The sequence below is a fragment of the Stegastes partitus genome, unplaced genomic scaffold (genome assembly GCF_000690725.1).
Source record: "Stegastes partitus isolate 25-593 unplaced genomic scaffold, Stegastes_partitus-1.0.2 Scaffold856, whole genome shotgun sequence".
NCBI classification, from domain to species: Eukaryota; Metazoa; Chordata; class Actinopteri; family Pomacentridae; genus Stegastes; species Stegastes partitus.
The window spans coordinates 102396-115959 of NW_007578587.1; the positions used below are offsets into that span (position 1 = coordinate 102396).

Genomic DNA, 13564 nt, shown 5'->3' on the forward strand with positions numbered 1-13564 from the left:
GTGGCTGATATATGGTTTTTACTGAATAAGTCTGTGTAGCACCCAGTTCAGGTGATTTCATTTAGTAGGCTCAGTTTGATGTCGGACATGTTTTAAGGATTTGTCTGGAGCAGAATGAATAACTAAAAATATCAACACTGCTGACAGTGTTTATTAGAAAACCACAGATACAATTTACAACAATTTGCAGCCCATTACATGGGTTATAAAAGTTTGTTTATGCTCATTCACAGAAAAGAAAATTGGCCCAAAATAGTAAATTTACTGAAGGCACCCCCTGGGGATATATATTTAGCCTGTACTCACAGAGCTACTATTACCTGGAAGCATTGTGTGATACAGAAGTCCCCTCTACCCAAATCTGTGTTCTGTGTCGTGCATTCACATTGGATAAGTGAAGTGTGTGTTTTATTTGAATTCACTGACATCATCTGATCAGGCTGCCACTTAATAACTGTCATGCCTGCTAAAAGACAGAAAGCTGCCACGCTTGTCATCCAGCTAATTATCCATTGCAATTTAGTTTTTCTGATGGATTTGAGCTTGCTCTGTTTGTGAATGTGTCTCCATGCTGTGCATCAACTTAAGGCGCTTGAATTTGAACCCATGTGATAAAAGCATCCCTTCACATACATACACTTGGACACATCATCAGCGCTGTTTCCTGGAGTCACTGGGTGTTTCGGGTCTTACAACAGACACCCTTGTCCAGGCAACCCAACTGAGGTTGCTTAAGCCTCAGCCTGTGTCCAAGTGGCATTCTGCTGTCCTCACTGCTCCCCCATTTTTAGCCAGAGCCACCTGAATGCTCTCTCTGCTGCCTCCATGTTTTTGCCAATGGCTCTCCTCCTGTTCTCTCCAGTAATTCCATGGATTCCGGGGGCCTTGTGTAGGGAATGGCCTACCAATCCCCTGCTGCCCACCTCCACTGGCATGTACCTTGTCTTTCATTCATTGGTCCAGCAGCCCTCCACCAGGTCTTGGTATTTTCCCCTCTTCCACTCTGGGCTTCTTCCATTCTCTCCTCCCAGGGCACAGTCAGCTCCATCATAATTAGCTGCTTTGTGGCCTCCGAGATGTGGCCTCAGTTGCTTCTCTAGGTCAACTGACATTGTCCAGTCCTGGGCTGACGCTAGCATACTGATAGAGGGGTTCTTGGCTTTCTTCTTGGGGATCTGGCCTTCCTTGAGAAAGCATATTGCCTTAGGTGGAACTTGGCTGAATTTGCTGTCCTTGATCCTGTCACGGGGAACTGGGCAGGTTGACCCAAATGCAGAATGACACTCAGGAGGCGTGGAGATAGGAAAAATTAGGTTTATTGCAAAAACTGAGGTGAAAATGATGGGATTGAAAAAAACAAGGCGAGGGTGTACCGGTAATGAGCAGATTGTCCAGGAAGCCACGGAGAAGACTCAGATTTGGTACAGGTGGAAGCACAAGACGAGGAGCGGGAACATGGGAAAAATCCTCAACGAAGAAAAGGCGATCTTACTGAAAACTCGGAAAAGGCACGGAGGGAGGCTCAGATGAAACACGAGGGAAACATGAAGGGAACACTTGGGTGGTGGCTAGAAGTCGCCATGTAGGGCAACACTCAGGCAAAGAGTGAATGGTTAAAGCTCCTCTTATACACGTGGTGACGACCCAAATGAATCGCAGGTGTGTGAGCTACACACCTGCAGGGAATCAGTCAATGGAGAGTTCCTCCAGGACGCCCTCTGGTGGACACCTGGAGGAGAACAAAAACACAGGGGCAAAAAACCACCATTCCCTGACAGATCCCCTTGCCAACTGCCTTGGTGATGGACTTTCGGACCTGGTTATGCCTCCAGCGATAGCAAGCATCACTCAGTGCTTTTGCACAGCTGCTCAGGATGTGTTCCAGTGTCCCTGTTTTGGAACCCAGGAGACATGCTGGTTTTTCTGCTTTGCCCCATGTGAACAGGTAGTAAGGGCTGGGCAGGACGTCATAGACCCCCTGGATCAAAAATTTGATCCTTTGGGGGTTCCACTTCCAGATGTCCTTCCACGTGATGTTGCACTCCATTGCCTGTTCCCACTTCGTCCAGGCACCCTGTTGTCGCATTGCCACAGCTCTGCTTGTTTGCTCCTCTTTCACAGAAGCACGGACTTCCTCCAGCACCAGCTTCTGACTCTCCTTCCAGCTGGCAGAGCCATATAATGGTGTTGTCTGGCTTCCAATTCCAGCTCTACCTTGCGCCACAGTCTCAATGATGGCTCTGTGCTGTAGCCGGGAATCGGCCTGTTGCACTGCTTCTGCAACCCTCCATTTCCTCCCCGTCCTCACGATAATCCCTGCCCCGGACACTTTGCTGTCTCTGGATTTGGTGTACTGATGTTCCAATGTGCTTGCAACGATGAATTCCTCCCTGACTGAGCTGAAAGGAAGTCTGAGTTTGTTGCTGTTTCCATACAGCTTGATGTTGCTCAGGCTACGAGGCACTTCAAGCCATTTTCAAAGGTAGCTGATCACCTTTCGCTCAAAAAAGCCTGTCTCCTGGTATCTTCTCCACAATCTTAAGACCATGCCAGGAGACACAGGAAATGTGCCATTCTGAAAGAGCTGGACTACCTGTGCAACTTGAATGAGCTGCTGGTACCGCTTAGTGCTACCAGCATTCATAAGGGCACTAGCGAAATGCAAAACTAGACAGATATCAGTCAGGAAAGATAAGGAGAGAAAAACATGGTCTGTGGCCACCACCTACAAAACCACTCCCATTTTGGGGGTTGTCTTGCTGTTGCCTTTCCTGTCCACCTGTTGTCACTTTTATTTATTTTATTTTAGGTGAAACTCATTCAGAATCAATTCACTTACTAACCGGACAGACTGATATCCCAGAAGTTTAGTTGAACTGGTGTTATGTGTAATGATGAAGTGTTTCCGTATTTTCTTAAGCAGTGTAGTTTGATCTTTTCTTCTTTCTACCTTAGATTACATTCGTTTGATAGATGCTTTCGTTCAAAACACCTAACAATACATGTACAACCTTCACTGTACTAGAGCTGGATTTGGTAGTGATGGTGCCGTAGCTTTTTGTTTGTTTTATTTTGTTTTGTCCTATTGGAGAAAACTGTCTTTCTCCGCGTGTTCGTTTCTAAAGATGAGATAGGATTCAGTTCGGTGTCAATCAATCAATTTAATTACACACTGAATATTGCATTCCAGAGCTCTGGGTCAAACTCTCCCTGGCATCAGACAGAGCAAGACTACTCCTGTTGCCTCTGACCCTTCTTTTCTACTACTAAATCACATGATGCATGGTCAGGTCGTAAAACAACTGATTGGGGCCCATCTTCATCACACTGAATCGTTGCATCCTTATATGGACTTCTTTTCGTCCGTCTGTTGCTTGTCCTGTGAAACCATATAAGGAAAAGACCCAAGTAACTTCTTCAAAAGAAGACATTTCATGACTATGTGCATATATGCAACTTCTTTGATATTTTAAACCTTAAGGACTATACTTCACACATGATATAATATATTTATACACAACAGTCCTAAGAACAAGTATTGTCAAAATCTAGTCTGCATGGGGTTTTTCAAGTGATCGTGTTGAAGCAGAGCTCAGTGGTGAGTAGGGTTTGAATATGGTTTGATGGTTTTGTCCACAATCAGGGTATCTTCATTACTTTGCTCACATTTGCATCTTGTGTGTGTACTCATTTTTAGGCTGAACAGATACTCTCTTGCTGCTGTGGCATATGAAATACCTTTTACATATTTTAACTCATGGCATTTTTGTTGCTGTCCTGCTGGCTTGGCATTTACAAGTAAACCTATGATCTCCTGACCAGTTGACTCTTAACTTCAGCTTTGTCTGTCATACTCGTCATATTTGTGTTCATTAGTACACCATTCACATCTTTTTTTTTTTTTTTTTTTTTAACATTTTGCTGCTACAGTATAGGACCACGTGTCTGGTATTTAAAGATTCTCAGTGTCAGGGGGTGTAGAGTCGAAGTTTATAGTTCATATACCCTACATTAACTTCAGATGGTAGCTTTTCCTCGTCAAATTTTAGAATTATTAATAAACTGTCTAATTTCTCCTTGTCTCTGTTTCAGACATTCACTCATTGTAGATTGTTGCTTCAGTCACCGTTTCTGGAAACAATTGTTTCCTCAAACTTGATGTTGTCAGCCATTTTTAAAAATAAAAACAACTCAGTTGTCCCTCTGCTAATAGGTTTTACTTATCTCAACACATAAATGGACAATTACTCCGTAAGTTATACCCATTAATGTATTCAGTTTCTTGCAGATTTTCAAACATATTAGCTAGCAGTTTTGCCTAATTTAAATTGATCTTTCTTTTGTTCTGTTTTGTTTTTGGCTAAATTGCCCAAAGTGCAGATGGAGGCGAAAACCAATCCTGGATAACGTCATTATCTGTGGTCACTTTATCTTTTAAGTCATCAATATGAGGCATCGTGTCCCTGCCGTTATTAGTTAGAACAAGACAGTATGTTACGCTGTTATGCCAGCAGTCCTCCTTTGCCTCTATGGAAAACACACACAAATTTCATACCCTCCAATGTCTCCTAATACACACATGCACACATGCCATACCTAAACCAACTTTATAACTTATCTCTCCCTATTCAGCCCTGTTAATGGAAGCAGACCGCAGGTCCACCACTGTTTTACATCCCACTGTTAAATTCTAATTGTTCACTAATGCTTCCCCTCAATTTACTAATGCTCCTTCACCGCAAAAGCCCACGAGTCAGCAGCCCTCAACAACCCCCTCCTCTCTCTCACACACACATTCAGGCTGTGATGGTCCATTAAGTGGCATTAGAGCCTTTTTCTGGTGGGTTATTCTGACTTCATGGCACCAAAGTAGCATTCCACAGTCACCCTGTAAGACTCTAAGTCTCACCACACGTTTCACTTCACAAACCACCGCTAATGCACTGGTCACAATATCACAATATTAGACGATGCTGTTTACCATCACCAGGAATCCTCTAGAGCCTCCTAAATATGTCACTTTCTCTGCCTCATCTCTTTTTTTCTTTTTCTATAACTGTGACTTGCTCATAGCATGGTGTTTTTTGAAGGCTACTAGCAAAATATATTTCAAATAGACTGATTTTATCCCCGCTATTATTCAAATTAGAAATTTCTTTGTCCAAAGGTTTTGTTTCCAATTTGAAAAACCTTTTTAAAGTCACCATGTCAAAGTTTAGTAATGTCAGCCTTCTCCAACTCAGCTGAAATGAGAGAGGACAACAAGTGCAAACTGTCATGAGTGCTGCGTCATAAAGATCTGTGTTGCATGGGCTTTTGTGACCCCTGGCCAGTGTGCATTTACAATTTTACAAAGGACCTTAAACAACTAGACAGCAAACATCTCATTTCATGTGTACAACCCAGAGAACAGGAGGCAGTCTCCACAGTGGAACAGCCCACAGTCTCCAAGGTAAATAAGATGCATCATGTCAGGAACATGCTCATCATTTTCTTCAAGATATACAGGGTTGTGCACTATCATTTTGTACCCCAGGGTCAGTGGGCATCACAGAAAAAGTGATATATATATACAGAATGGGACTTCCATGGAGCGCTTAAGGGTGGCAAGAGCACTGGAAGCAGTGTATCACTGCAAAAGGAGACTACTTTAAAGGGGATGGCAGCCAAATTTAAGTCAGGTATGTTTTATATGTACCTTTTTTTGCACAAGGTTAAGTGGCATTGTTACAGTTTAAAAGGCTTGTTTGGACATTGCTATTTCTGGGGGAATACATTTTAGTTTAGCAGTGACTCTGCTCGAGTTATGCCCTGGAACAATCTGAGCAAGCTTGGCACAGACAGCCACTGAGAACATTTGCTGGGAGTGGCGGCCGATGTGGCAGTGGGTGGCAAACACAGAGTAGGTGGAATTAATAAGGAGGTGGACTGAAGACGTGTGCGATTGGACAGAAATGGGGCATATGACTTGTCTGACATCATGGCTTCCTGAACTAGCGCAAAGCTCCATGATGTATATGAGTGCTAAAATGAAGGCAGCTTGACACTTTGTCAGGTTTAACTATTTATTTCATAATGACTTACATTTGTGTTTGGAGTGACTGCTCGAATGATGCTCTGGAACAATCTGAGCAAGTATGACACAGAAAGTCAATGAGATCACAAACCCCAAAACCTGCACTCTACGAGGAAGCAAACAAATTGAGTCATTGTCTAAATAGGGAATGGAATACCCTATGTGTGGTGACACGCATGTCACATTTCCTTTAAATTAATCCAAGTATACATACATTTCTGTTGCCGGTTCGTGTCCTGCTGAGGACACCCGGAATCTTTCTGCGTGGAGTTTGCATGCTCTCCCCGTGCAGTGTGGGTTCTCTCTAGTGATTAACTGGTGATTCTAAATTGTCCGTAGGTGTGAATGTGAGTGTGCTTGGTTGTCTGTCTCTAAGTGTAGCCCCATGATAGGCTGCCGACCTGTCCAGGGTGTCCCCTGCCTTCACCCTGAGTCAGCTGGGATAGACTCCAGCCCCCCATGACCCTGGTGGGGATTACATGTATAGATAATGGATGGATGGATGGATACATGACCTTCTGAACTGCATGCTGAGAATTGGTGGCACATCGAATACATGCAACAACAACAACAGAAGAACATCTGGCAAGGCACTATAATAGTGACTTTATACAAAATAAATATTCTATTTGAGGTATGAGATCATGTGAGGTACTGAGCATGATGCATTTCCTTTGAGTCTATGCAAGTGTGCATAGTTACCGTCTGCAGGACATCAGTGGCATGCCAATGCAAATAGATGGCCATCTGGTAAAACACTATGTATGCTGTATGAATACAAAGAAAATGTGCTATGTGAGGAGTATAACTAAAAAAATATGCAAAACCTGAGCCTCATTTATATACAGAATCAACTGATGAATTACGGTTCACATGAACTACGTGTGGCTTTTTGAGCTCGTATTATTTTACTGGAATCCAGGCAGATGTATCATTGGTGTGCTCCAGAGGACCAGCGGCCCATGCCCTTGAGTATGGACAATTGCACTTTAGAAGCTACAGTAGTTGCCTGGCAGATGCAGAAGGAATGAGGCGTGTGCAGCTTAGGGGAGAGTTCAGATTGCTAGCACAGGATGCAAAGACAAGCTGCAAACCAAGGCATAGACATGGCCTTCCTAGAGTTAGTGATAAACAAAGGTTCTTGTCCTCTTGTGTTTGGCCGCAATCCCAGGTATCAAGTTGTAGAAGAAGGGACAAAAAGTAGTATCAGGTCTGGTTGTTACAATTGGTGGGTCACATTTATCAGCTTCTGAATGCTTGAGATTGATTTTTTTTTTTTTTTTTTTTAAATGTGATTATCCAAAAAGAAGTCAGACATTGTAAGATCATGCAAAGGATTTAACACTTTGATGCATGTAGTGAACTACCTGCACCATAGGAACACAAAGAAAGCTGTAACAAAGACTGCACAGATTATCTACATTAGAGCTAAAACACTTTCACCTTAAGTGAGTGACTAACTTCTTCACCAAAGCCAGTGGGAGAGGGAGACATTTGTCATTGTTTTCTGGACGAGCTTTCCTGAATTCATTGAAGAGGAGGCAGTTGGAGGGATTCCCAAGCAAGTTAGAAACTGAAGAGTCTTAACATATGAAATGAAACTGGATACCAGCTATAATGCTTTGATGGGAGAGACCTCGTTTTATAAGACTCTGAACAGTGGACTAAGAAAATCATAGAAATGTTAAAAAGCAGGACTGGAATGCAGAAAGCTGTAGAAAAAGAGGAGAAGCATGACCAGGTAGCTTCAACAGCTTAAATGTGTTTTTTGACAAGCCCAGTCTAATAAAGTATGAAGCAGTAAACATGTATTGAACCAGATTATTATTTAGTCTAGGATGGTTTGGTGGAATGTTGGGCAAGCAAGCTGCTGGGAGAAGGACTGGGGCGCAGGTTCCTGAATTCCAGACTTTTGAAACAAGACAGACCATTAGCTATTTTATTGTCTTGACCAGGATTGTGAATGGCACATAGAAAGAAGCTACTGTGGACACTTGCCAAGTTAAATGATTAATTTCATTAATGATATTGACTGTTGCTTCATTATCACAAAATACTATAAGTTACTTCTTCCACTCCAGTGACTTCACAACAGTGACCAAAACCCTAATCTTGTGCCTTCATCTAAGGATACAGCGTCACATGTCACAACTTAAACACAGTTTTCAGAGGTGACGTCTGGAAACTAATTATTTAATGAGACCTGGTTCAGAATTTGGAAAATCTATGGCTAGAAAGTCGCCCAATAAACAAACAAAACAACAGGCAGTTTGCAGCAAAATCCAACAATGAGCTTCAGAGAGAGTACTAAAAGTCCAGGAGCTACGAAGGCAATTGAATGTCAGTCTAGCTGCATATTTTAGTCTGTCTTTTCACTGAATGGTGGAAAGATGCCAGTGAGACAGGCGCAGAAGAATTGCCTTGAATGCATCTATAACGCAGAACCTCTGTGTGCTTTCCGTAACATAGTAAGTAAGGCCAGAGGAACAAGACTGTCAATGCTTTGGGACTCCAGCTCATGAGGAACAGATAAATCAATAATCATGCCCTTTTTGAACTGAATATTTTGGCATAACAAAGTTTGGGAAGGAAGGCAGAATATATCAGCAAAAAAAAAAAAAGTAAGCAAAAGACAAGATTCAGTTCCTTGTTTCAGAGCTTTGGAGACACTTTGGAAACATTGATAGGGGTTGATGTTTTATCTATTTTTCCTTTGCCCAACAAGGCCTGCGGCAAGGTCACAGACTTTGGATAGCAGTCTCTTAAAAAACTGAAAGCATGCAGAAATTTACAATTACTTTAATCTGCAGGCATTGTAATTCAAATTAAAGCACAGTGAAGAACCGAGAAAGGATTCATTCAAGTGTTCGCTTTGGTGGGCTGGATGTAATAAGAGCTCTGGGGGTTTGAAGCAGTGGGCTTCGATTCGATGACTGTTTTTGGACAGAGGCTGAATGAATGAGAGAAAGCTCCGCAAAACTGAGCAAGAGACGGCAAAATGATCAGTGAAGTGCCTGCTTATTAAAACTAGATCAACTTGTGACCAGTCCATAATATGTGAGTGTTAAAACAAAGGCAGTTGCACTTGAATTTCAATTTTGAAAAAAGGCTTCTTCAGTTCTAAATGATGAGAAGTGCCAGGTATTTGTCTTTTTGTGGGGTCGTTAGTGCTCTGAGGTAATTTCGCTGTCATTGACCCACTTAGCTATCATGTGGGTCATTAGGGTCACTGGGGTTAAAGTGTAAATGGATGATAAGCTGTCTGATGAGGGATCTTAGAACTGCGCTGTAAGGGGCTAATAAAGTGTGCATGTGACTTAGATGGTTTGTTTCACTCGTCTTTCAAACTATGAAATAAGTGTTCCTTGTCACAGTTCAGTTCTGTGAACGTCTCAAACTTACATCTACTTTTGTCTGTTATAATAGTTTTAAAGTTCTCCTTATCCTGATTTACATTTTTGGCCTGAATTGCCTCTAAGTCAAGCATTAACTAAGTCACTGTACATAAGATTTAAATATTTATCTTTTTTGGATCAGAGATATAGCTCACTCAAACCTTTTGGGACAACATTCAAAATTACAACTGCCATGCTGACTCATTTTAATGCAAAAGTGGATTCCACTGTGTGTGTCTGTGTGTGTGTGTGTGTGTGAGAGAGATCATGTGTAGCTCACAACAGTGATCTAAAGTCATATAATTTAGAATACAAAACAGCTTCTTGTTCAGTCTACTCAAGACAAATTGCAGCACCTGGTGCAGAAAAGGGACTCAAAAGCATGAACACCATGGGTCAATCGAAGCATAATCAAAGCATTTCCAAATACTGACGCTTTTCTCTGAATTAATCCTCAAACTTTGTGACTTGGTTGGAACTTTATGAGATGGATGTTTCACACAGATAGCTTACAAGTCAATTAAAGCCATAAACTTTAAAGTGTACCTTAAATCAATAAAGCTGCCACATCCCAGTGCCAAGCGCTTGGTAACCTCAGAAGTGTGGGAATGAGAGATAATGAGGGACACCATCTTTCAGAGACAGAAGGGGGTGTCCCACTGGATGCTTTGTAGACTGGCAGAACTGACAATAAGCTTTTTCTCATCTATGATTCTGTCTGCATCTGTAGCTGCCACCCTGCAGGAGGAGGTCTGTAATGTATAATGTGAGTTTGTAGTGATGGGTGTGTAAAACAGGATGAGCTACAGAGCTGCAAACTCAGCACAAGGAAGTGACGAGGGTAGATGGATAGGTTGATAACACTTAGGCTAGTGTGTCTTTTAACCACCACTGTTCCACAGCCTCAACTACATGTTTATTATTGTGACCACAATATCAAAGGTCTTCTAACCTCCCAACCAGGATCTTTTCCTGAACTTAACAAGTTACTTTTGTGTCTACAGCTAACTGCATACAGTCGTGAACAAAAGTTTATATACACTTCATGCATCATGGCAGTCTTGAGTTTGGATCCAGTGGATCCCATAAGTGTTACTTTTCTGTCATAGAATCTTTGAGACATGTGTTTGTCACAAAAAAAAATCAAGCATTTAAATTCTTTCATAGATTTACTATAGGTCTTCTGGAAGAAAAAAAAAGTACATACAGCAATGCTAATATTTGGTTAAATGTCTTTGTAATGGCAATTTTTCCAATTTCCTGTGATTGTCATTACTGCACAGGAGGGACAGAGTGAATCGATGCAGATCAACAAACAGAATCTCCAGTCCGTATATTTGCCATTAATGGATGTTTATTCGATGATGTACATGCAATAAAAATACAATGGTTTTCCTATTGTGAATCTGATATCTGTGCTGGTTTGATGCTGGTCTGCTGCTGATCTGGTGAGAACTGTTGGCTCTCCTCCTACCTGTGCCCTCTACATATACACCCTGTGTCCAATTACCGCCACCATGTGTCCAAACAATAATAACAATAATAATCCACATCAAATTACTTGCCGACAACAAACATAAATGGTTCCTACAGTCTGCATTTTCATCTTTGCTTTTGGTAGCCGACCACAAGCTTGTAGCAAGCTCTGGTTGTATTTTTTGACCACTCTGCCTTAACAGAATTGGTGCAGTTCAACAAAATTTGTTGGCTCTCGTTTACACACTCATTTCATTTCTAGTATGTTGACAGTTGTTAGAAATCAAATCAACTGTAGGCTGACCATTTGATCATGTGTATGACATTAACAGATGACACTCTAATGTCACTCTGACATTACACTTAGATGTTGTGTTTTTATAGTTTAACAAGACCCACAGAGAGATTGTTTTTTGTTTTTTTTTAAATCTTAGGCAAACAGCAGCTTGCAGAGAGAAAACAAAAGGTTCATGAAAGTCTTCTTACCCAAATGTTTTAATGTTTAATATCGTAGTGGCCATTGGCTGCTCTGAAAGTGATTCAATATAGGTTTACAGGAAATTGAAGATCTGATACATGTTTTATGGCATCAGTCTTAATATTCAGGCTCAGTTCAATTAGCTCAGGTATAAAGATTGGGTTCCAACAGCTTGTTGTCAAGTTCTACACAAGTCCGTTAATGATCCATTCATTCGAGTAGGTGTGTTGCAGTACCGAAACGTCTAAAACCTGCAGGACAGTAACTCACAAGGACCAGAGTTGGAGATCCCTGTATAAGAAGCTTCAGGCCAAAGGTTGTGCACATTTCCCAGCTAAACTTGTGCTTCCCCTCCACTCTGAAAACATGGTCAGCAAACATGGTCTGCAGTGTCTGACACCCAAGACAGTAACAACTTGAGCAGTAGATGATTCTGCTCACATTTAGGAAACTGNGAGCAGTAGATGATTCTGCTCACATTTAGGAAACTGGCTTATTGACTTAAGTGACAGCTACACGAAATCAGATACAGTCTGATCAGTATTTATTTGGCCACTCTCATAATTTTCAGAATTTTGTCTCTGTAGACCACCACAATGGATTTGAAAAGAAACATTTAAGATGTGATTACTGAGCAGACTTCCAGATTCAATTTAACACAAATATTGCATATATTGTTAAGTTTTTGGGTTTTGTTTTACTCATTCTTAGCCATATATTTACATCATCCATCCATTTTCACAGGCTCTAGTGTAATTTTAAATATAAGGATTACTTTTAATACTTCGATACTACACATAATGGGAAATGGTGGCCATGCCTAGGCACACACACAAAGACACACGACACAGGCAAACAACACAAACAACAGTTGACTTAGGTTCATGGGAGATGGATTCAGTGACTACAGACAATAACTTTGGCAAACTACTGTTGTCTTTTACATTAAGTCTCAACCAATGCCGACTTTTACAACAGTCTTGTAATACATACTCATGAAAGTTCATGAAGGTTATAATGCTCATTTACTCTGGAAACTGTACAAAAAAATAAAAAAATAAAAAACAGGAGATAATTCATCTGCATGTTCATTTAAGAGTGAGTGTAGTTGTGGTGCTGTTGCATTGTGTTGGGATGTTTCTCTTATCCAGTGCTTACCTCTATCACAGTTTATATTTTGTACATGGCAGTAAAACTCCTGCAAAAATTCAATAAGTAGTAAACAACATGAACAACAAAACGAAACAAAGATAAGCAACATTCTTATTGTACTTGCATAATACTAATAGAGTGAGATCATGTTGTAATTACCCTGCACTTTCAGTAAGTGAAGGAGGATTGTCTATTTTCCAGGGTGTCCAGTATCTCCATCTGGACAAAAAGAGACCATCTGTTGCTGCTGACCTGACAACCTGCTCTGGCGTTTTCTGTTTTTATGATTGTGGTCAAGAGTGCTGTTTAACACATTGCTTAGAAATCTCCTGTCATCAGTGGTTGTAGCAACCATTGAGAACACTGAGGTCAACTTTTTGTAATTTGTAATTGTGTAACTTTAAAATCTGACAAAAGTTCATGTTCAGTTGAAATCTTCTGTTGTTGTTGTTTATTTCCTTCCATTTCACTATTTGGCTGTTTTTTACATTTTTGCCTGCTCCCTTGATGGAGTTGTTTGTCTATCTAATGTATGTATGCTGCTTGGCCACAGAAGTAAAAGACTGGATTTTTGTACTTAAACCTGAAGACTGTGCTATAAAGAGAGTTTAACCTTGGCTTTGGCGAGGATAGTGAACTGTACTAGCAATAGACACTTTATTAATAGCTATAAGAAAGTTGGTTGTGTCTTACATATTGCAAGTAAGCCTAATGAACATTATATCAAAGTGCCAGGTAAGCACATGATTATGCAAAGTTTGGTTCATTGAACAAACTCACCGTAGGCCCAGTAATTCGCCTCTGCTTGTCATGTATCCTGGTTAATCTGCTTTTCTTCCACCTTGTTCTCTGTGCTGCTCCCTGCTTGGACCTCCTGCCCTTGCTACAATCCTCAACACGCATTCCTTCTGCCTAGGTCCTGCTTTGTCATCCGATCGATCAATTACCTGCAGCGCTACCTTTGACTTTCCTAGACTTGTTTTACTT

At 41.2% G+C, this 13564-nt stretch overlaps 1 protein-coding gene across 1 annotated transcript; it reads right to left on the reverse strand.

Moving 5' to 3' along the window:
• Positions 1–947: 947 nt before the first annotated feature.
• LOC103365605 (uncharacterized) lies at positions 948–2644 on the reverse strand. Its single transcript, XM_008293080.1, is given in 2 exon segments — positions 948–1252; positions 1777–2644. Coding segments are annotated over 2 exon segments (1173 nt in total).
• Positions 2645–13564: the final 10920 nt, after the last annotated feature.